At 39.2% G+C, this 25,253-nt stretch overlaps 3 protein-coding genes across 3 annotated transcripts in view; 1 reads left to right on the top strand and 2 right to left on the bottom strand.

Annotated features, from left to right (window-relative positions):
* cds1 (CDP-diacylglycerol synthase (phosphatidate cytidylyltransferase) 1) overlaps positions 1–4,833 on the top strand; it is a 29,024-nt gene extending 24,191 nt beyond the window's left edge. The window contains exons 13-14 of the mRNA XM_072387306.1: positions 363–2,937; positions 3,007–4,833. Coding sequence (XP_072243407.1) covers positions 363–486 — 124 coding nt within the window. The 3' untranslated portion in view covers positions 487–2,937; positions 3,007–4,833. The remainder of the gene's footprint in view (positions 1–362; positions 2,938–3,006) is intronic.
* Positions 1–25,253, bottom strand: part of bmp3 (bone morphogenetic protein 3) — a 458,962-nt gene that overhangs the window by 267,582 nt on the left and 166,127 nt on the right. The gene's annotated exons all lie outside the window — the stretch shown is intronic.
* tmem175 (transmembrane protein 175) lies at positions 4,984–11,523 on the bottom strand. The gene is made up of 10 exons (XM_072387305.1): positions 11,247–11,523; positions 10,145–10,183; positions 9,951–10,048; positions 9,819–9,870; positions 9,614–9,649; positions 9,445–9,528; positions 9,155–9,319; positions 8,429–8,507; positions 8,216–8,351; positions 4,984–8,030 (listed from the first exon to the last, which is right to left on the bottom strand). Exons 1-10 carry the CDS (start codon positions 11,448–11,450, stop codon positions 7,358–7,360), a joined length of 1,566 nt encoding a protein of 521 aa, XP_072243406.1. The 5' UTR covers positions 11,451–11,523; the 3' UTR covers positions 4,984–7,357.

Below are 25,253 nucleotides of genomic sequence, written 5' to 3'. Positions count from 1 at the left end.
TGCTGAGTCACATCAGGTGAGTGGGTGGTCCTTCAGTGTGGCCCAGGACAACTGCACGTTCAGAGTGTTGAATGAATGAATGAATGAATGCATCTCAAGTGCATTGAACAGGACTTATATTAGCATTTTGTCTGAATATGGCTTTACGGTCAGTTTTCAGTGAATATATAAGCAAATTTGGTTTTATAGCAACCCTCGTCTGTCATGTGACCCTCACCTTGAATTCCGCTTTTATATAGTGGTCCCTCAAGATTTTCCTAAAAACACAAATGTACAGAAAGACATTTTGAAGAATAAAAAGAGGTTTTCATGACTATGTCTCGTTCTGTAAGAGTTTTTCCAGATTTTGTTCTTTTTTGCAGAGGCCCAAACCCCAGCAAGGTGCTGCAGCAGCTGCTGATGCTTCAGCCCGAGCAGCAGCTCAGCATCTTCCAGACTCTGCACTCCCACCTGAGAGAGAGGGGCATGCTGCCCCAGGCCGAGTGAGAGCCCGCCGGCCTCGCAGGATGGTGACTGGGCAGTGTGAGATGGTTGTGAAAGTTTTGTGTAAGCATGTGCACACAAACAGACACACATGCAGTATGTGTGTGATCCCAGGCCTCTGTCAGGGAGCCCATCATCATCCTGCCTGCTCTTTAGTCAACTTCCAACAAGCTCAAAATCACAACTCTGGACTGAAGGTGACTCTCCAGACAACAAGAGACATCCCATTTAAAAGAAAAAAAAAAAAAGAAAAGGGTGACTTCATCCTGGACTGTCATCAGCTTCAACATGTTTAAACAGGTAGTCACCAGCCTAAAACCAAGCATACAGACTGAAGATAAAACGTCTTACTGAACTAAAGTAACTTCAAAGCACACGGCTTTCCCAGTGCAGGTGAATTTTGGACGTGCAGTTTCGCTGTGGATGGCAAACAATTGTACTGACTTTTGCATTGAGAGAGAAAAAACAAAATGTATGGAGCATCTACCAGCATAAACTGGCCCCAAAGTGTTGGGCACGTGGACCTGAGCTACAGCAAACGGACTTTTGCGACCGTTCTTTTCTGGGTTTGGGGTTAATCATGATGCAACAGAGGTGTCAAACATACGGTTTTTTAGACTGTGCTTATTTAATGGTACTAACTTCACAGCTTAACTAAACATGTAGCATGTTTGCTAGTCCTGTCTTAGGCTACAGCTAAACGAAGTGATGTTTAATCTCCAACTTCCTCAACATGAACATTTAGCTTTTAGGTTTCTGACTAAACCGACTCGCACAATATTGGTCAATACAGATTGACTGTAAGCATGTTCATGCAGAAAGTAGAGCTTCATCTGCACACTCAACACTTGAAGTAATGTATTGTAGATAACTATACTGAAAATATTTAGCTGAACAAATGCATAATATATAACTACTTATACTGTAAGACCTGCTGTGGAAAAAAAAAAACACTTAAGCTAAGAGAGATGACATGCAAATTTGTAGCTTTTAGCATGAACAAACTAGATTTTTAACAGCTAGCGATGTAGATTTGACCTGAAGATATTTAGAGAGTGTTGTGGGTGAACTTTTAACTGGAGAAGAAGAATTTAAAATGCCATCTATTTGGGAAGCGTACTCATTAATTTTCTGTCTTAAAGTTAGATAAGAAAATCAGCACCACTCTCACCTTTGGTTCTTAGTGTAGAGGTGATTAGCTTATCTTAGCATAAGGACAGGAGGCACAAAATAGCTGGCTTGAGTCTCTTTAAAGTTCTTAAGTCTTCTTACCAGCACCCGTAAAGCTCCCATAGTAGCACTCCACACATGATTCTACATCAGCTAATGTGGATGCTGCAGAATGCTGCACACATAAAACCATCATTTGCAGTTTCTAACCTGGCTTCTTCTGTCTTCTCATTTGTTTTTAGCTTGAGATTGAAATATTCCTGAATGATGTATAGAAACTAGTGTTCCATATTGTAATAGAACTTGTGCATAGTTGAAAAATATATATTTTCCCACCATTCTTCTGATAAACTAATCACTGTCAGATGCCCACTGTAGTCTGTGTGGGGTCAAACTATAAGTAGGTTCCTGGAAAATCAGTATTACACACTGCTGTGGTAATAGTGTCTCAAAAGACCAAGATTATTTAATTTTATGGCTTGTTTGCCATTGATATTGTAATAATATTGTCACTGTGAATGCTATTGACCAAGATACCTATGTAGTGAAAATCAGACATCATGACACCAACACATCCACAAAGTCAGGAAATATTTTCCAGTGTCCAGCTTTGTCGCTCATCTTTAGTTTTCCACTTCTGTTCAAAATATCTAGTGGAGGGGTGCCGCTTCAACGGGGTGCTAAGAAGCGATGGAGATGCGGCAGAGAAGTGCAAAGACCTTTCAACCAGGTGTGAAACTACCAATTGAGTTTTTTACATTACTGTTTTTCCTTACAGATTGAAACATGTGCGTTTACATGTGAGCTTTCCAGGAACAACTTCATGTTCTGTTGCTGAAATGAGAGTAGAGTTAATCTTCTTATCTCACTTTCCAGGAAAATTTGGAATTCTTCCTTAAGTAAAAAGGCAGTGGTTCCTCTGTTGGTTTTCATTGTAGTTGCACTGTAGGGGAGGGCGTGGTGTTGGGGTTCTTATACATCATATCACTGTTAAAGGTTTTGAATGTAGTCCGCAATATAAGATGTTATCAATGGTAACATAAGATTTGATTATTTGTAGATCTTTTATACTTTGTGATGTGCCCTGACAGTACAAACATTACTATAATTACACACATCTTTAGGTATATAAAAACACAGGGAGGTGGTTTATTAGCAATATTGTATCTTATGCAAGATGGAGTTTGACTCCTAAAGATGTGGAGTGAATAATTTGTTTCTACAGGAAGTCTGTGGCATTTCTGATGAATCACATGATTCATCATGTGACGAATCAAAGGATGCGTCACAAGCATGTTGCGGCGCTGCGTTTGCGATGAGATTCTCTGATCGAATCCAGATCTCTTCGGAGAGAAATGTTTACCAAAGCACTGTCTGATCAACGCTGATTTCCTTCCAAAAAGCTCCGGGGCCAAGCAGCCAGCGCCCACATCTGAAAAAAATCCAAAGCAGGGGCCGGAGAGTTTGGAACCGGGCTGCAGAGTGGAGCGCTAACGTTAGCATCTGTGGCCCATAGAATGCGTGTTTGTTTAGTTGCCTTCACAGAGAACATTTCATTTATTCGTCCTTTTTTGTTTTGTTCATGTTTTCCTCATAGAAGTGGATTTTAGGGTGTATGTCCCCTTTGAAGTGAGTGGGGGGTGCTGGGTAGATTTTTGGGGACCAGCTGTATTGCACTGTTTAAACCCCATCACTAACAACACACACACACACTGGCTTGTCTGTGTGCAGTATCATCCTGAACAGCATGGAGCTAAGCACACGGACATCAGCACAGTGTCGACACTGAAGCAACCTGACCAAAAGCAGAGGACAGAAATCCAAACAAAATTCATTTTAAAGCAGTTTTATGAGGAGTCTGGAGGGTGCTGTCGGAGTAATTCATGTCACTGATTAAACACTCAAACAGATGGTTTAAAAATGACATTCTAATGGTACAATTCCTAAAATAATTAAACAGACGGTCCTCTCAGCCAGCAAATGATAATGATGACAACAAGTTTGAATGTATTTTATCAATTCCTTCTTATCAGTGATGGATTGATCAATTCTGGCAACAGCTGATTAATAAAGCAGTCTTGGATTGTATGTGTCCCCTCACATAAACCACACTCACTACACCATTTCATTGAGTTTATCCAAATTCCTCATAATTATGTTGTTTAATCTCACAGACACTTTGCAAGTGAACCAAGATAACTGCATATTTCTATTTGACAAATCCAGCTTACAACAAACAGTTGGTCCACAGGTGATAGTGTTTTTTGGCTTTGTTGAAAACAGCCAAACTCTCCCTTTTTATGACTTGACTGGCATCTTGACAGCAGCCGTCATGCTCTTTGAATAATTGTCCCTTGAACAATGCAGAACAGTAAACTGCTACTTTTTTCATGTTCTTATTTGATTTGGTTTTGCCTTAAAATCCCTTAGATTGAAATGATTATTTCTTCCAAGAAGGACATGCAGTTGTTACCATTATGACATCCATTATTGTTTTTAGCCTTGGCCGTAGTATCCAGTCTTGGATTGCTTTTGTTTTGAATTTGTTGGTTCATTTTCTTTCTTATTACAGTGTCAGAAAACACCCTCAGTTTCCCAGAGACCAGGCAGTCCCTTCAAACCCAGAGATTCCATTTCCACTTATGATAATGATAATAAAGAAAGCAGCAAACACTCACACTTGAAGCTTAAAACTATCAGTACCTTTTATTTATTCCAAGATTGGAAACATGGAAAGCAGTTCTTCCAACTAAATGTTATCACTTACCACAGTCGGTACATATATTATTCCACCAGCACACTCCAGACCTTTTACAGTTCCAGTTGACTTATGACCTGAGTTAATGTTCGAGCTAATTTATAGTTTTTCCAAGTCAAGGCGGAAAAGAAAGCAGGAAGTTTTAATGTCCCAAATGTCTGGTAATGATGCGCTGCTCATGTTCGGTTTCTGTTCCGTTTAATTTATGGTTTTGTGTATATTCTGTTTGCTTTGCTTTGAACAGAATTGATTTCTAATGAGAGCCTTTAGCTTTTAGAGTGAAGAAGATTAAGAATTATACTGAAGAAGAATGCTGTTGAAATTAAGGACGATACAAAGTAATGTAAAAAGAACATTGATATCATGTTAGGTGCAGCAGTATGTTGTATGGAGGTGAATAAAGTTTTTTTTTTTCTTTAAAATGTCTTCTTTTTATTCACGGTCCTTCGTGCCTTTTTTTTATTTTTATTTTTTTTTAAATTCACTTTCACAATAAATCCACTTTCACATTTCAGGTTTAGATTCAGGTTTATTCACAAACAAAACTCTACACTTTTGGTTTTTAACATAAAAAAAATTAGCAAATGGTGTGTTTGCGTTAATGCAGCCATTACAGACAACTGCAGGGATCCTCCATTACTCCCCAAAGACCCAGTTCGATAAATACACCACCAAGTTAGGTCATTACAAATTTGTAACGTGCAAACATTCATTTGTGTTGGGACAAAAATATTAAATATGTTTTTACGCAAACAATCATTTTCATGATGGACGGGCGTTCTCTATACGATCAAACAAATGTTGACCTTCTTACCAAAAAATAATTACAGCTCTTAATAAGAAGTTAAACAAAACCAATACAAGACTGCAAATTGAATAGAACATGGTCCTGAACTAAACAGACAGTTTTTCCTAACCTTCCACCGTCTCCTGGCAGGTTTCAGTTAAAGTGCATCTCAGATTTCGGTCCCCTTTGAGTCGATATTAAAACAGAAATGTGTAAATGACAGAGCAGAGAGCAGCTCTACTTCACAGAAGAAACTTGACTATAGATTCTGAATTTTCTCTTCATCACACAAAGTGGAAAATAGCCAAGCACAATCTGTCTCTGTTCTAATTTTACATGTCTAGCTTTATGTCTGATTCAAGTGCACAGTCCTCTTATTAAAGAATCATAAGAAACGATAACCCCTGTCCTCAAAATGACCATAACCAGTTCAGGGGGGTGGGGGGTGTCACACAATTGAATATAAAAAGAAAGTTCAAAAGGGACTTAATCTGTCAGAAATTAAAAGAGAGGAGATATGTTTACCACCCTGTACAGAAATGCTCTTCATACAAGTGGACAAATTCTGAAAATCCAGATCTTTCAGTTTGTAAGGAATGAGGTAAAAAAAATAAACAGACCCCAAAACGAAGATTCAAGGGGAAAAAGCATTGAGACCTGTCCTGAAAATGAAAGGAGCATTCTGTTTTCTTTGAAGTGATGTTGTGTGGAGTACTTATGAGTAGTCAGTGTCTTACCTGCAGCAGGCAGAGTGCTCTCACTTTAAAGAATCAGAAGGTTTCCTGACAGACGAGCCCAAGCTAAAAGCTGCTTAGATGGGGGCTCAGAGAAGAGCACATTTTTGGCACCTAAAACTACTCAAACTTTTGTAGCAGTTTGAGCAAACACTATATGGTGGATGTTTAAACAGCAACAATTTTTCATGGTCTGGATCTTTAACATGGACCGTGTTGCTACACAGATGCTCCCACAGTTGAGGTGTCAAGTAAGCAAATATCTGATGCAGAAGTGATGCAGTGTAAAAACCCACAATATAACATTCTTTTCTTTAAGGTTTGGCTGTTAACGATACAGGAAAGTCAACTCCTCTCATGGTCCCCTTCTGGCTTTTCCTTCACGAGTCATTCTCCAAACTGCGAGTGATCTGACTGCTTTCCACTGCTGGCAAGACACTGACTTCTCACAAGTAAAACCTCACCACAAAAAACCCTGATGTATCCTTTAATGCTAAAACAAACGGTGGATTGGTTTGGTTTTAAAACAAAAAAAAAATGAGAGCTGCATGCAAAAATGGGAAACATTTCACAGGGTTTTCTTTCTTCACAGTACAAAACTCCTCAGTTGAAAGTGCGTTTTAGTTTGTTAGTCCTGGAATTTTGTTTTTACATGCATTTTACTGAGTCGGCTCCTTTGGACATGGTGTATGACTTTGCTTGGAATTTAAATGGGAGAGGACATTCCTCTGGGTGTTACGCATACATCCGACAAAAAAATAGTGCATTGTAGGATTTTTTTTATGGCCAAACCTGCTCAAGACAGTATTTAAAGTATTTTTCTTGGCAGTGAAAATTCCAAGAGTTTCATCAGCATCTGAACAAAGAAAATAACTATTTGTTTCACACATTAACAATAAATACTTCAGCCTTCAGCTTTTGTTTTTGATTTAGATGTGGCCACACATCCATCCTAAAAGACTAAAGCTTAAAAACTGATCATGGCTGCTGGATGGACTGTACACAAAAAGAAAAAAGATTTGACTGAACATGTTGATGCCTGTTTATCAACTCAATACGACCCCTCTCAGACTAATCAGACTATTAACAATCTGCCTATCAAACCAGCATTAGATACTGCTATTATGATCAAGTGATTGAGTTTCGGCTGTCTGTATGAGTGCCGTATACACTGCTCAGAGTGTTTTCTTAACCTCTATAGCATCCATATTTCTCTTTCAACATGGGTGGTTGTATTTAATCCCATCTGTGCTGATTCCCTCTCAAGATTTAAAGGTAAAAAGTGAGATATGCACTTCCAATTTTGTTCTTAATTTAAGCCCCATGAGGCTCCTGATGAGAGGTCAAATCTAAGCAGTCGCTCTTTGAGTGGCCAAGCCTTTCAGCACTAATGCCCCACAGCTCTGTCAGTTCACTTCACATCAGCTAGGTAACTAGAGCATTAAATGGCACTCTCGTTTCATCCACTTCCTCCTCCACAACTGTTCTAAGATCAGGCCGGTCGGGACAGAAAATCAGCCGCAGTAGCGCCAACCCCACACGCACTAAAATCCTCAGCACAAGGAAAGCAAAAGGCACCGTAATCTCCATTAGGTGGAATATGGGGGTGCTAAATTTACTCAAAATACATGTTAGGAAAAATGTCCCCAAAGCAATGCAGGGGTACAAAGCTAGTTTAGCAAGCATAAAGACATGCTCACGTCCACCGTACCATACGTACGGGTGCAGAGTCTCCTGCTCACTGTGAAGAGCGACCACCCAAATGGCGAGCTGAAATATACCAGCGAAGAAAATGATCACACAGCTAATCTGAATGGCCTCCAGTTCGTTGTGAGAGTTGCGTGGGAACTCGTGCGTTAGCTGGTAGGCTAAAGGTAAACCTCCAACAAATGCCAAAGAGAAGGTGTTCAGCAAGCCCATGAAGCGTGTTGCCTTGGTGACATGGAGGAAGAGTGAGTGGTGGACAAACCAGAGGAGGCCGACGGTGGCGAAGGAACCAAAGTAGGCAAGGTACTCCGGGCCGTACTCCTGCAGAGCCGCTATCAGGCTACCGTTATACTGCTTCTGCACAACTTTTGGGTCAGGAACATTGTCTTCACTAAAAGGAAAGAAGCCAAGGGTTTTAATACATTTGTTACACAAATACATCTCATACTCAAATGTATTTAATCAGGATTTAGTACTAATAACCTGTCAAAGTAAGTTTAAGGATCTAAAAAGTTCAACGAGCAGACAAAAGGCCATCCTGCATCAACCTATTCAAGGATATAAGGTCAAACAAACCATATGTCCAGGATAAGAAGTGTTGCTACAATGGCATAAACCCCATCACTGAAAGCCTCCACTCGCTCTTTGCTGAGGGGCTCACTAGGCAGGTAGGTGTAAAACAACATGGATTCTCGAGTCTCCTCCACCTGACCTGAAATGGACAAGATGGCGTTTATGACTGGAAGTAAGTATGCTTGGCCAGAGAGAAGCAGCGGTGCCTGTGCTTACCGATTGCTTTGCTGCGACACCACTTTAAGCTCTGGGAGATGTAGGGCAGGAAGATGACGATGGCTAACAGCACATAAGACTGGGGAATAAAAGAAAAGTTTCATAAGACAGAGATTCAAAAACCTTAATATTCAAGCACAGGAAGGCAACAGGTGGGAGTTTTAAGTGATGCAAGGGTAAACAAAAGCGTGTGTGAAACTATTAGGGTCATTTATATTAACCCCAACAAGGACTTTTCACACATTCACGAGGGACAAAAGTTTTCATCAAGTTAGAGCCAAATTGACTGAATTACAAAGCAATAATATGGGTTTAAAAATGCGACTTGAAAATGTGGACGATGATCATTTTGGGGCACATATGTTTGACCTGTTTGATCAGATACAAGCGCATAAAAATGAGTCAAAACACAGATTAGATGCAGTTGATTATTTTTTCCTTATTTATAAGATCTACTGCTGAAAAAGTTTTCCGACAATGTGCCAATTTCATGGGGGGGCAAGAGTGAAGTTGATCTGGCAGAAACTGGCCTTTGCAGACGCTCCAGAATGACCCAAAAATAAGTAGCTTATCAGAGGCAGGATTCAACATTAATACATTTGAATCGTAACCTTCACCTCATCCTCTTCTCTCATATTACCTTACCTTCATCAGCTAATCGTCCACTAACAAAATGTTTGATGGGCCGTTATCAAATAACTGATGAGGAAAAGTATTGCCACTGACCAGCTGGAAGAAGATGAAGGAGAAGATGCTGGCGAAGAAGCACATGATGGGAACCCTCATGATGACTTTGAGGATGTGGTGTTTATAGAAAGTCCGGTTCTCTGAGATCTGAATCTGCTCGTTCAGCAGGAAGGGGCGGCTGAAGGCGTACAACACAATCACCGACTGGAGAAACACACATACAGCGATTACACAGAAAAGCTGAGGAGGTGGGTTTTGTACTGAGCAGTATATACACGGTGTGTACGAGGGACTGACATTAGGATTAGAAAAAACTTCAGCCGCCTCACCTGAATGACTCCTATCACCATCACACAACCACAAAAGAGCAAAATCCCAAGGATGTTCTCAGGGAAAGTGGCCATTAAAGAAAACTGCAAAGAAAGTGCAGAGCGGTCTGTAAATTCACGTATGCATTTGTGACAGATGTGGTAAACAGTTGCAGTGACTCATACTCACTGTGTATGGCAGGAAGGTTATCAACATCATGCAGGCCTGAAATAGAGTCGAAAGCAGAACTTCACTTTAGAATGAAGGAAATGTGAACGCCACAGAAAACAAGTTTCAGTCCAAAACAAGATTTGCATATCTGGTATTTCTGTAGAAATGATAAATAAGCAAACATAAATGAAAAAAGATGATGACACAATGATCCTTTACTCACAAGGTTCAGCAGTGCGAGGCAATCATCAATGTGCACGATGACTTGAAATAGCCTGTGAAAATTAAATGAAAACTGTGCAGTCTGAACAACAGAAGAACACATCATGAAACTTTAAATAGTTCTGATAATTACTTGATATGAGCCGCCCATGCGACGGTAACAATGAGGAACGTCATTAGGTAAACAGCAATCTTTGTGGTCAGCAGAAGCTGAACGCTCTCCTTCAGCTCCTGCAACAAGACACACGTTTTCAGATTGAAGTTTCATTTTCTGCTGAATGTCAGTGAAAACTGCCATGAAAACTCTCCAATATCATTAAGCACTACCTCATTATCTTCCACTCTGGTGTGGGCAACAGGTAAAATCTGTGAATGAAAGAGACGGTGTTAGAAGAAATATCAGTTCAAGCAAGATGTCATACAAAATTTAACATCTGTGTTGTATGACTATAGGTCATCTGAGTCCAATACTGCACACAGATCTTTATCCAACCCTGCTTTCTTTATATTTTGCTTTCAAGGAACCAGACTTGACCTATAAATCAATCAAGCATAAAAAAAGCACCTAACTGAACCAGTGTTGTGTCTATACATAACAGACAACTTAACAAAAAAAACAATATTTAATTGTAAACACCAAAGATAACATAATTTGACAGACAGAAAATAGTATTTTGCTCCAGAGCCAAACTTATTTGTAAGCACTGCAACGTTGAATCGTCTTATCACCGGAGTACTTCGATCATATGACTGTACAGTTCCAATAAAAGTGTGTTACATGTTACTTTTGAATTCATTATTGGATTTTGCGTATAACAATGTGATTAATCGTGATTAATCGTGCAATTAATGCGATTAAAGAATTTAATACTTGCCCAGCCCTACATTCTACATGTTTATATTCTATGAGTGAAGTTGGTCGTTGAAGACAATGACAGTCGTACATCTTTCTTTGTAATTATGTCTGTTAAATAAAGGTTCACATTAATGGACAAATGATAGATTTTGGACTTGTTCTCATATGAGGGCACCCTTTCACTGCATTGCCTATCGACACATAAATGCTGTGATTCATTTCAGTTTACTCATGCCTGTTTTTGAGTAGAAATGTTAATAACGTTTACTGTACTCTGGTCTTTGAAGCTTTTTTTGAAGATCAAGTTAATCTAATCTTGACTTGACTCTTAACTTGCTGCTGACATTATAGTAAAGTCTTGTACATGCACTCCTCTTTACTACTGCAGTACTTTTTGCAGTGTTGCTGCGTTTACTTTGTGATCGTCATCCATCCTCCGCTACAGGTGGCTGTATTGATCCTTCCTCAACGCTTCTGTCACCGCTGCTTGAAGCCTGGATCGTCAGTTTCTGCTCATCATCACCCTGCAGACTATCTAATAGTACAGTTCAGACGTTATTCTCGGTGTCTTACCATGACTGTAGCAATGATGGAGATGAGAGCATCACTGTAGGCCAGCAGTCTGTGGGAGGACTGGGTGCTACTGTGGCCCTCTCTTTCGGACGGGGTGACGCTCTCCAGGAACGAAGAGGACGCCGTGTGGCTCCTCTCGCCTTTCTTCTCCATCTCCTCCTCGACGTGGTGCTCAATGATGTCGCCGTCGTCATTTTCCCCCATCTTGCAGGAGCTACGGGACCGCAGAGGACGGTTCTGTTTGCAAACAGCACAGTGACAGCTGACTGTGGGCGGGGAAACCGGAAGTAGCTGCCCGGCTGTTTTCCTGTTTCCTGCTAAGATCATTTATTATACAGGAGCACTCACTTTGTTGCTACAACAAATGACTCATCTGAATCGAGGTTACTGTTTTATTGTTTTAATTTAGTCGTTTTTCTTCTGTCTTCGCCCTACGGAGAGTCGAGAATGGCCGTGGATTATATATTTTTTTGCACTGTTATCTCGTGATAACGAGTTATTATCTTGTTATCTCGATATAACAAAGATTGTTATCTCGTAGCAACGGAAAAGCAATCGTTATCTCGATATACTTTAAATTAAATTTTTAGTGACAACGATAAGCTAACAAAATTTATATTCACATTTTACAGGACCACAATAAAATATATATATACTGTTTTCATAGTCTGACCTATATCAGATTAACCATTTAAAACAAACAAACAAAAAACATCGTGACAGCACATTGAGGTATTTCATGTTTTCTGTTGAACTGATATCGGGAAAGAATTAAAATTTTATTTCTATTTGACAAATTTAAAAACAATATTTTGAGAAAATATTTCTGCAAATGGTTCCAGGTTCGATCCCTGCCTGGTGCCTTTCTGTGTGGAGTTTGCATGTTCTCCCTGTGCATGCGTGGGTTTTCTCCGGGTACTCCGGCTTCCTCCCACCATCCAAAAAACATGCATGTCAGGTTAATTGGTGACTCCAAATTGTCCGTAGGAGTGAGTGTGAGCGTGCATGGTTGTTTGTCTCGTTTGTCTCTATGTGGCCCTGTGATGGACTGGCGACCTGTCCAGGGTGTACCCTGCCTTTCGCCCCATGACTGCTGGGATAGGCTCCAGCCCAACCGCTACCCGATTAACGGACTGTCGGTATAGAAAATGGATGGATGGATTTCTGCAAATGTAGTGGTTAATTTGACGTTCAAAATAGGCCTACCGCCTACGTTATGTAGCCTAAGTGTAAGATTTATCTACATAAGAATCAACATTCAGTTTTCATGTTTTCACACTGTTGTGTGGTCATTTTTCTGAATAAAATGTTTCTAAAAATGATCACCCCTTCTGTTTTTTTCTCAAATCTCACCCTGGAGATAACACTCAACTAATTGTACAGATCATACACTTTTCAAGGTAAAGTCCTGACTCATTATGATATATTCCATTACTTAATGCCTGATGTGTTTATGCCACAGTTTTCAAGTCAAGACTGATTTTATGTGACAAAATATCATAAATTAGGAAATTTGATTTCACAGTTGAACAATCCATTGTTTGATACGCTGACAAATTCCTATAACAGTTCCAAAAAGGTTCAGCTGTCGTGTACAATGAATAAAAACAGAATGCAGTGATTTGTAACACAGTGAGCATATCAAATGTTAGAGGTGAGACCAATAAAACAACATCCCACAGAAAAGGGTGAGGTATAAGAGCGAGAGAAAAAAAAACTTCAAAAGACCTCCAAAAAGTCTGGAGAAATTTTGCTCAAAATTACTTTGAAAGATGACAAAAAAATCTCACTGCTTGGATGCAGTGTATAAAGAATTGTGCGATGGATTGAGAGCTATGCACAACACTGTATATTCTGCGTCCTATTTCAGTATTTTAATTTATGACACAACTTCAGGTTTTAGGTGAATAGTATGAAAACAAGCCAACAGGCGTTGAATGCCAAGACCAGAGGGATTTAGGGGTGTGTCTCCGCTCCATACGTACACACATCTTTGTAAATCTGACAAAAACAATGTCTGTGCACATTTTTGCTTACCCACCCATTCACACAGTTTTAGTTGTGAATCTACACAGTTTTATGCATCTGGCCTAAAAACCTTCGGTGTATGTTTCTTAAACAGAAACATACACAAGGAACAACTTTCAGTTTAATCCATAACTGTTTCTTATGAGAATATTTGAAGGAAGCATAATATTTTAATATGTCACACTACAAACAAAGATGGAAGGATGTGGAGAGAGGAAAAACTTGGAAAAGGGAGATTTTGATGTTGCCACTAGGGGGCACCTGTGCCTTATAAGTCTTTAAAAGCGTATCTTACTGCTGCAGAGGTGCCTCAACCATAGAAAGTGGCAGAGGTCAGCTGTTGTAACATGCTTTTTCCAAGTGTAGATTAGATATGAGACACTCTTCCACCTCTAGAGGGTGATATTATGGCATAGTGAAACAGTGTGCCATAGAACAGGATGGTAGATTCAGCTGTTTGTAAAAACTCACTTTATTTGTGGCACACATTGTTGATTTGTCCAGAATTGAAATCACATATAAAGGAAATGAAAATATTCGATGGACACATTTGTTGATTGATTGTTGTTTTTCCTGTATCTTATAATGACATGAAGGCTGGTTCTCTCTGCATTGCTTTTCTTGCTTCATTGTGTCTGTTGTTGACACTCTAGTATACCTAGGGGTGAAGGTTTGATGGGAGTCTGGAATCTTGTGTCGGGCTCTCATGCTATAATTTTTCCTCTGACCTTATCCAACCTTAGATTTGGCTACTGAACCTGAGGCATTACCTGAGCTGTCTCTTCAAATGATGAATCTGCATTCAGGGTCCTCCTCCTTGAACCGTTTTAATGCAAATTTGTGGCAGTTTTCTCCACTGATACACCAGGATCCACCGCTTAATCAGACAATAAGTAAGATTTGAGCAGAATAAAGTGGCCACAGTTCAGCTGCAGGGGGTAGATTACTCACTGCTTATGGTAGTTTAGCAATGATGATGGCTGCCAGTAACGAAGAAAACCTGGAGTGAACTCAAATGGGGTATAAAACTAAAAATGCTTGTCCACATCACAATATATTGCAGTTTTCTCTTTGCATGGAGTTGCAGCTTACATGAAGAGATATAGGTTCAGGGTCTACCTGTGCTCTCTCCATGTGGTGTCCTTCATCTGCCTCATGTTGCTGTATGATGACATAATTTACTTACAACACACTGAAACATGACAATGTAGATTTGTTTCAAGGTGTTGACTTGGTCTCTACATAAGGAGGAAGGGAGGCATGATTCTAACATGTTTCTGTTCACAAGTAGAAATATTGCCTGTTGAAATCACACAATTGGGGTTAGAATTGATTTTCAGGGTTCGCTTACGATGTTACAAAATGCATAGGGTTGGAAAAATAAACACGGGTCAGATTATGTAGATTCTCATCTTCCCATATTTTCATTTCATCATTTTCAGTCCTGAACTGTTGCACTATTATACTGTTTTTCTTTTTTTTTATGCATGTAGATTGGGTGAGCAGTTGGAAATCCAAAACGAGACCTTAGAGATGCACGAAGTCGAGAGAAACTGCAGCGTCTGGTAAATTTGAGCCTCCTGTCACATTACATGCTCTAACATCCGTACTTGCTGTATGAATATTGATTGGTGCTGATTTAGTTAAGTGAATGCAAAACATGTCGGATGAATTGGCTTTTAAAACCCACGTGTTGTCTAAAGTTTTAGGCCAACTTAAGTAACTCAAATTCTCACCCTTTGTAATGTATAACTCTCCTGTTCTGGCTTGTCTGCCTTGTATTGAACACAATTTCTAACTGAGGAGATAATTTGTCCTTGCAGGTTTTCCATTTCAGCTTTAATCTTGCCCATGGTAAGTCATGTTACAATCAACCGGACAATCAAGACAGCACCAAGGAAAGTGAGAGCTGAAGCAGGCTACCGACATAAAAGCCCTTTTTTACTGTTTCCAAAAGACATATTTAATGAAAGAGAGGTTACCGTCTGCATGCAGATGTAGCCTAGCAACTAAGAGCTGGCAGCAACCCCATAGAGATGAGTTTGTGAGCAGATCATAAAGGACGCATGGCAAATCACCTCTTCTGCAGGAAACCTTACATTAAACTGCCATTTTCATATTGTATTGTAAAATTACTTCCAATTGTTTTTCAAAGAAATTCCTGCAATTTTCCCAACAAAGTGGATCAAAAAGTCACTAGTTTGCATCCTCAGAAAGTCAAAGACTCTGGCTCTGTGAATACTTTGAGCTGTTAGTTCTGAATGATTTACTCGAATATGAAATTATTTAAGGTAGCACTTTAACATGCAAATTTGAAAACTAAGAACTTGGTGCTTGAATTTGCACGGTCACATATTTTCATATCATGTCTTTAAATTTGTGTCCTGACCCAATCGCAACAAAACTCCTTGGTTTAGGTTAGGAAATTGTCATGCTTTGGTGTTCAATACAGACTTTAAAACCCTGTAGTTGCTGATAAAGTTTATGCTTTGAACACATTGTTTCCACTAAGACACATTCAGATAATAGACATCTGTGGTTTCCATTTTGGCACGTGTGGGCAGTTGAAATATTTCTGTCTTTTTAGAAGCTGGGAAAATAAGAGATGGAGAATTTCACAATCTGAAACTGTCATTGTAGTTATTAATCATAGAAAGAGTTTACAAAATGTTGCGTCATAGATTTTAGCAAGAAATGTGTATGTTATTATTATTGTATTCTCTGTAATTTGATGCATTTTACTTAAATTTCTCAATATTATTGTTTTGTCATCAGATTGTGTATCATTTATCTACATATCATATCAGTTTTTACACTTATTACATTTAGAATTAATACAACATTCCTGCTGTGACTGTACCAAAAGATAATAATCGTACATCTAAAGATTATGAGGTTTTTGTTACTTAAATTAATTCACTTGGATATATATGTAAGTGTGTAAAACTAATTGATATACTTGTACCACATAATTTATGTAGTAGTTTTTTCTTTACAACAGGTTTATTTTGGCCTTTTTTGTGTCTTGATTTATGCAGCAAAAGTGTAGATAGACAGTGGAAACTGGAGTGAGGTATATTTAAGGCAGTAAACATCCTGCAGACAACAGCATTTTAGCTCATAAGGTTCTTCATTTTATTCATTATCCTGTAAAGACTGGATTAAGTTTTAGATTTCTTTGGGGCCTTCGACCTACAAGTTGACAGTCACTGTAAGCAAATATTTACAACAGGCATTAATAGCTCCCAGGATTATGAGTGAAGACTGACAGACACGAGTCTCCATCAGTTAGCAGACAGTTACATAATGGGATGCAGTTGATTATGGATTTTATGGCTTAAATCACTACTCCAGACTACAGATTAATTTGATCTTATTTCAGCAACATGTGGCAGCACATTTCTGCTTCCACACATCTTGTATCCCATTTGGGATGATCAAAACTACCATTTTAACTTCCTGCTAAGCTTTTGGAGAGCACTTGTTCTCCTGTTTGTCATCAAAACATTTGGGGATTATTCTGCTCTGAGACAGCTGTCATGAAATTAGAGCTAAACATGCTGCACACACCTCAACACTGCCATACAGTTTTAGCACTAAAGCAATCTATAATGTAATCTACTACAGTTTAGTCTTTGTTTCCTTACAATATTGATGGCAGGCAGTTTTAAATGTTTTTTTATTCAAATACAGAATAAATATAAAATAGCTCAAACCAGTCTGTTGGCATACTGGAAATGTCTCATTTAATTTTCTTTCATCTAGCAGACCAGGAGATAAAAAATTTAAGATGCACCCATCTTGTTCTGATGGCCACATTCACAGGAACGGGGTATTAGGCGTACATGGAGACTTAGACCACTCCTTTCATGAATATGTTAGTTCAGTCAGGACCAAAGTGTTGGACTAATGGAAACTGTAGTTGAAAAAAAGATGTGCTTAAAAAAAAGCTCTTGCCAAAAGTATGCAAAGTACGCAGTAACTCCCATCCAAATCACCCTCATCAAAAATAGTCATGACCAAATTAATCCTTAATGAGGTTGTACCATCAATAAACCACCACCAGAGCTTAAGTTTACATTTATAAAGGTAAAGCTAAACTCCCTAAATGTGGCTGAAAAATTTGTCAGTCTACCAGATGCCCTGAGCATCTCCTCAAAATCACACCCTTCCCATAAATTTCAGACCACAAAACCCACATCAGGCAGGCCACAAACACTACAGAACTATATTTCACATTACAACACCCACACTAAAAATGCAAGAAAGGTTCTGTTGCCCTTTCCTCAGTTTCGCACTTCCCATTCAAAGCTGTTCCCCTGGAGAGACACCTGGGTTGGAGCCCATCTGTTGAGCTGTCATCTTGTCACTCCCCTCCTCTCGTTTTATTTCCCCCTCTTCATCCCATCCTGTTGACCCCTTCCCCTTCCTCTTCTCTGAGCGTTAACATCCCATTATAGAGACATTACTGAGTCTGCCATAGTATTGTCTTCAGACTGTCTCCCCTCCCACAAGCCAGCCATCTCTCCCTTGAGACTTGATCGCCTAATCAGTTTTGACAAGAGAAGGGACTGCCATCACAACCCTGCTGTCTGGATTTGCAGCTCATCACTTCGATTTAATAAATCCCGTCAGATATCACAGGCCTACTGATGGCGGCACCTTGCTTCAAAAACCCTGCTGTGTCCACAAGTCATATGGACTCTTAAAAACTCAGGCTGTGTCAATACTGATGTGGGTGAATCTGAAAATGGCAGTTTTGAGTAAAAGCCAATAGAGAGCCAATAATCAGTCTAACCTCACAACCCCAAAATAATGTAGTATCAGACAATCCTAGTATAGCAGCTGTCATGAGTGATATGCATAAGAACGAGCAACAACCAACATTCCAATATATCTCCAAATAACCCATGTGCTGTACCCGGAGAGCTCTGTAAGGATGACTGACTGGGTTTAATGTGGCTTCTATTAGACTGTCTAAATCTTGCAGACACTTTCATGAGTCTTGCTCACATGCACCTTAGATCTCCTACATACGTGTGTTTATGCAGGTACAGTACGTAGAGTGAATATTTCACTTACCCTATATGTAATATTTAGATTTTTGGCTGGTGATGTCAGATTGTGTGCGGTCACTCCTTGGCCTGACATCAGGATATGCACACACTTTCCTGTACAGCCAGAGATGGAGACTGGAGTTTCGGGTTTGTGAAGTCAAAAACTGAGTTACAGGATAAATAATGGCTGGAAGAAAACTAACTGAGAGCCTGCAGCGTTGTTGGAAGTTGTAGTTGAACCAGGCTTTATATCTCCAAAAGATGAGCCGGTGGCTGTATCTGTCTCCCTTCTATAATTAAACACAGACAGAGAAAGAAGAAGACAGCAGTGGTGGAAGTGGAGGGCATAACAAAAACTTGCAAAAGGGGGTGATCATCATCTTTAACAGGTAAAAAGATTAAGTGAAATTAATCGTGACTGTCAGCCGGGAGATCGTCCCACCTGACCCAACACTTTTGCTTTGAAATAGACCATTTTTTCAAAATTAAAAGAAGATGTTGTGGTGCAGACACAAAATACTATAAAGTTCTGCAGGGTGTAGCAAAAAAAATCACAGTGACTTTCATTTTGTGACTATTTCGCATTGCTTTGAAAACAGGTCAGTGTGGACAACCAAGGGAGAGGAACGGCAGCGTAACAAAGGCGTCTCTGTTGTGATGATTTGATGCAATCTATGTTTGAAATGAGCCCGCAAAACATGAGCATTTTTAGAGAGAGACTGATCTGCTACAAACAGTGACATGACCTCTATCACAGCCAATGAATATACACTGTGACCATCGGAAAGGTGAGTTGTAGGAGAGGTAATGTAAATGCTAAACATGTGTACTACAAGAGAGGCTCAACTGCCTCCACATTATCAATGAAGAAGCAAACTACATGAATTGTATTTTTGATCATATTTCCTAATAAATGTCAGGCAAATTTGAAGCTAAATAGAAAAAGTGTGCATTGTTTCATTATATGGTGGCGGCCTGAGTGATAAACAGAGCTGTGCTATGTGCTGCTTTTTTAAGGGTAAAAACATTTGCTCAACTAAGAGAGTTTGTTTTTAGTTGGCTCTGTTCCATCCATCCCAAAATATGAATCCTATTTCAACATGAAAAGGCCACCTGAGGAGTAAAAGAGCTTCACTCGTTGTTCAGCTGTGAGGTGATGAGACGAGAAGTGACACATACTAATACAAATATATTACTCAGGCTACTACATCATTAGCACCATTAGTGGAAGTGATGATGTACTGAAATCAACAACGCTTCACTCTGGTGTCACATTTTTACCATCCAGCTAACATTTCTGCAGCATTTCACAGAAAGTTTGTGACTTACACGACTTACAAGAAAGTTGAATCCTTTTTATTATTTTGCAAAGCAAATGACATTGATTAGAATTTCAGCATCTATTATGTACCAGTCGGTTGTGAAAAATTCCCCTCTACCCAAGAAGTCCCTTTGCTGGTTTGAATGAAAACACAATCAATGCTTCTTTTGTTTCTATACTTTTCTCTGCATATAAAAAGATATGCAGCAAAGCTCAGGAATAATGTTGTTTATTCATTTAATTAGAAATAAAGATTGGCATTACAAAAATTATCTTTATGGTTTCAGCTGAGACCCATCCAGGGTGTACCCTGCCTCTTGCCCAATGACAGCTGGGATAGGCTCCACCCCTCCATGACACTGAATTGGAATAAGTGGGTATAGAAAACTAATGAATGAAATCGATTATTGGGTCATTCTGACAAAAACTAGACTTTTAAAATGCATTTAAACAGATTTGATGTTGTACGAAAGTCAAGTTTTTGAAGATTTGCCAAACACACGCATGTCTTCACTCAACTGGACTAAAAATGCGCCCAAAATGTCTGTTCATGCTCTGATGTTCCATCCTTTTCCATCTTCCTTTTTTAAACAGTAATGTGAAAGAGTATGTTAACAGCTGAATTCCGAATAAACATTCACAGATTTTACTTTTGCCAGACGGCTAAACGAATGAAATTGTGACTGAAGAGTGACTGAAAAGCAATATGTAACCATGATTATTATCAGAATCTGTGCATAAAAACAATCTTATGCACAGGAGATTGAGAATGCAGGAGATGTCACTCAGTTTTCAACCAATTTTCAAGTAGTTTAATTTATTGCTCAAATGTATTTTCTTTATTCAAATGTTGTGTTTTACACACACACGCACATATGTCACAAAATGCTCTTTTTGCTCTTTTTATCTTCCAAGACAGGGGAGAGTGGAAAAGCTCAGTATTATGCAGACATGACGATCCTCCGTAATGACTTTTTTTGACTCCAATTGGTCTAAACTACGGCTCTGTGCTTCTGTCCAGTCATTAATGTCCTTATTTATGTTCTAGTCAGGTGTCGGTGTCCAGCAGTGGTCTGACCTGGTGCAAACTTTTATTCCTTGTCATCTCACTTTCTAAGATTAAATGTCAGAGCTGTCAATGTGTCATTTCAAATCTCTGACATTTATCAGAGACCCTTAGAGTAATAATCTGAATAGAAGACTAATGGCAACTTTTTAGAATGAGTTTTCTTCCAAAGGCACTGAACTGACATAGCTTGTATGGATCAACTCATGAATCACAATTCAACTGTTCCTCTTAGACTGGAGACAATAAACTGTCCATAAAATTAGGAAAACATTACCATCTTTAACTGAAATAGTGACGTGATATTTTAATGAATATAAAACAAATGTAGCTGCTGCTTTTCATTTCCCAAAAAAAACCATGAATCTAACACAGTAACAGAAGAGCCCACAGTTTTTCTGCTCGGCCAAAAATACATGTTGAAATAGAGGGAGGCTCATCGCTGCTGCTGCAGCCGCACAGCCTTTATTTACAGCTTGCTGAGTGTACAGTTCGTGCTGCTCTGGCCCAGTGAAGACAGATATTATTGATGTGTCTATCTGCGAAACGGCAGCGTTGGCGATGGAGGTCAATTCCATTACACCTGGCATGTGTAGTGTCAACATACCTCAACCTGAACGGGGTGAGGAGATGCTGCAAGTGATTGCTCTGAGTCGAGATGAGAAAGGCTTTTTGATCAGAGCTTGCTGGAGATTGAGCTCATCACACTGACCTGCATTCAGCCTCACGGAAGAGCAGGCACATCTCATATATTAGGTTGGATCTCAGCAGCACATGAGCTTGTCAAGAACACTCATCATCCTACTTTACATTCACACAATTGTATGCAGTCACAATTGTCTTTTTTTTGGCTATATCTCAGATCTTGATTCTTTTTGCAGGCACCATATGTGTGCGTATTAGTTTGTGTTTCTGTATTCCGTTGACATCTAAATTCAAAGGGTTGATTCACCAAATCATTGGAGGATGGAGGACAGACTTGGGTTCATCTGCCCAGAAAAAATCAGCACAGATGCACCAAGCATGTTGTCTGTTGATAGAATCTTGTGAAGAAGTCACATCTGGCAGACAGACGTGACGGGAACATGGCCGCCAGGATGATGAGTCCTACCAGTGGTGACAATACATCCATGATAAAAGGTTTTGAGATTTATTCATTCATTAATTGACTCAGACAAACTACAATTAGTCTGCTGCCTCTTTTGCCTTCATCATGCAAATGCATCTGACCTGGATGCCAGAATTTGCTGAACTTGTACCGTCGACTTAAACTGCAGAGGAACAATGAGGAACAATACATTTGGTGGAGAGTGAAGCTGAAATGTGGCACCATAACAGATCTGGCAACACACTTGCACAGAGAATTACAGCTGTCTCTGCATCTACAAGACTTAGAGCAATAGAGCACTGTTGATCGCCATTATCACCTACCTGATTTTTCACCAGGCAGTTTTGCTGGCTTTTACAGGAGACAGCTGGAAATAATGAATACGCTGATATACCGTTATGACAGTCAACTGAGCCTCTCCCTCCCTTTCCTATGACGCTCACGCTGCGTCGATGTATTGTGTCTGAATATTCATTTAAGCAAGAGTGTTAAATAATAAAGATTAATAAACTTTATTTATATAGCACTAGTTTATGGGGCTTTGACCTCTGGAATTAAACTGGTCTCCAGAACAGACCAGACGATCTCAATCTAAACAGAAGCTCATATTTTAATAAAAGGTAAGATGAATAAGAAGGTGAAAGGCCATTAGTGTTTAAAGGTAAAAAGCTAGATCTTAGAATCAGTTTTAAAACATACTGGGGGCCTTTGTATTTTTCAGTTATCTCAGTCTAATATGCTAATTTCTTCTCTCTTTTGCTCATGTGAACCCACAGTCTGTATTTGGAAATTAACCAGGAGGCCTGCATGGGTTTTTTGTTGATCAGAAAGGAATAGATGAGGTAATGAGCCTTCACTTCAAACCCAATTACCCAGGGCTCTTTGATGTGACACAGCCCAGCCATTGGCTGCTCCACAGTTCGGTCAAATGGAGAATGAAAGGCTACATATTCCCTTCCATCTTTTTGGCTGGTTAAAAAAGCTCCACTGACTAAAAGTGAACAATTAATTTGATCTTAATGAGACCATCTTTGTGTAGGGCAGATTAGATTGTTTTTGTATGATGAATGAGTGAAAGGGAGAGGAGTAGTGCATACATCTTTATCGAGTTAGTTTATCTGATCAATGATGATTGTATGTAGGTAAGTATGTTTTTTTCTTCTTGAGAAATATCTTCTGTCAAAAAACTCCCTCAGTTTCAAAAAGTGTTTGTAAACCGTAAAGGTAGTTTACGCATTCTGGAATAGTTTGAAATTGTTCTGTAGTTTTCCTTCTTTTCTGAAAGACATTCTTTATCGAGGGTATAATACAGAACACAAACAAAAGAACAAGAGAAAACCCAGGAAAAACTGTAAAGTGACAATCCCTCAATGCGAGAGAAACTTTTATGATCTGTGCTCAGAAATGCAGTCGATTCTGCTTCAGTGTGGGTCGAGTCAGATCAGCATGAACCGCAAACCAACGACCACACAGTTTTTTTCTTAAGCACTATTTCTTGACCTTGTTGAAACTTCATGAGTTTAAGGACACATGGTGGGAGAAATATGTAAAGACCAAGGAAAATACAATCATGCTGACCACCTAAACTAAGCTGTGATGTGGATCTGAAGGAGTGAAATCTCTAGTTTTAACTAAACAGGGCATTGAATACTTTGCTTAATGTCTTCTTATTGCTTTGTTTTATGGAAGCTATACAATTTATATCCATGATATATAATCTACAACCCAAAACAGTTGGTACGTGGTATAAAATGTGAATATAAACTAAATGTAATCCTTTACAAATCTCATAAACCAACATTTTACTCACAATACAACAAAGAAGAAACGTTTAAATGGATACATTTTACTGCTTCATGAAAAAAAATATGCTCATCTTGAGTTTGATGGCAGCAGTCTGTCTCAAAAAGTTGGGATGGGAGCAATAAAATCCCAGAGAAGTAAATGGTATTAAAAAGAAACAGCTGGATTGAGTATAAAAAGAGCTCCTTAGAAAGGAAGAGTCTCTCAGAAGTAAAGATGGACAGAGATTCAGCAATCTACCAAAAAATGTGTCTATAAATTGTCATGTCTTCTATAATCTGTTGTAAATTAAATATCGGCTCATGAAATTTGCAAATCATCGCACTCTGCTTTTATTTCCCTGTGCTAAGAGATCATAAATAAAGCAAGAAAGCACTTCGATACTTACTGGTCATTTCACACAGTTAGGAACCTTCGTAAGCAAAATAAACTATTGGACCATACCTTACGACTGCCACAAGAGGATAAAATTAACATTCATATGGTCACTGATGGACTCATTCATATATGTCATCTCATAGTCGCTTGAGAGCAAAAGGTAGACTGACCTGCATAATCCACACACAAGGTCACACACACACGCTCGCTTCTATCATTAGTAATTACTGCGACTATAAAGCCATTAGTGGTGCTTCTGTGACATTCAAAGCCATCGTTTCATCAGCTCAGATCAAGTCTTGTTGCTCTTCAAAGGCTGTGAAAATGCAACGCATCCCCAATGCACTTCACATATTTGGTACAAAGAGCAGCAATTAGCAACCTAGTGTGGAAGCAACATTACCTTTACCTCTACTTGGACTAGATGTTTTCTGACTATATATGCCAGATTTGTAATCTTTCTTGTGGTGGTTTGTTGAGCTAGTTGCTTTCAGATGTTGTCATGCTTTAAAATGTTGCGTTTTTGTCAAATTTTCTCCTTTGTATTAGTTGTAGCTTCCTCACCAATGTAACACTAACTCTATACTACACAATCAAACAAAGCGTTACAGTTGCTTGAGGCTTATAATCACTAAGTTGATATTGAAGAGGATAAAACTTTGAGTTCTCAATTTATATAAAATGTTGTTTCAGCAGTTACAGAAAAGGTCTACTGAGCACAAGTTGATTATTCATGGAAAGAACAGCATGTTTCCTTTTCTTCTTTATCTTTTGTCACAATATTTTTACCCGTGTATGTGTGAATTAGATTCTGTGTCTGTGATGTATGTAAAGGTTTTTTTGCCTTGCATTCTCCTCTGACAGATGAGATGTGATCAGCTGGATGGGGAAGGCCAGCCAATGAACAGGCTGCGGACAGGGCAGCAACAGTAGGGCAAGACAGGATCAGCAGAGCGGATGTTATCATTAAAGAGCATCAGGGAAAGGGTTTAACATTACAGAGAGGCTATGACAGACTTGGAAGTGCAAGAGACAGCATGCTGACTGTAAGAGGATAGACCTACATCCCATGTTTGGGTTATGATACAGATGTGTAACAAATAAAAGGAAAAATCTCAACTTTTGACCCCTAACGGAGAAAATCTTGGTGCTCCAAAAGGCTACGTATGGTATTTTTCTGGCATCGTTTGGGCCCACCGGTTTCCTTAGATGGGAGGGTTAATCCATACCAGTTCAAGGTTGCATT

The sequence above is a fragment of the Leuresthes tenuis genome, unplaced genomic scaffold, assembly GCF_036924035.1.
Source record: "Leuresthes tenuis unplaced genomic scaffold, fLeuTen1.0.hap1 SCAF_6, whole genome shotgun sequence".
NCBI lineage: Eukaryota > Metazoa > Chordata > Actinopteri > Atheriniformes > Atherinopsidae > Leuresthes > Leuresthes tenuis.
This window is presented reverse-complemented; position numbering and strand designations above follow the sequence as displayed.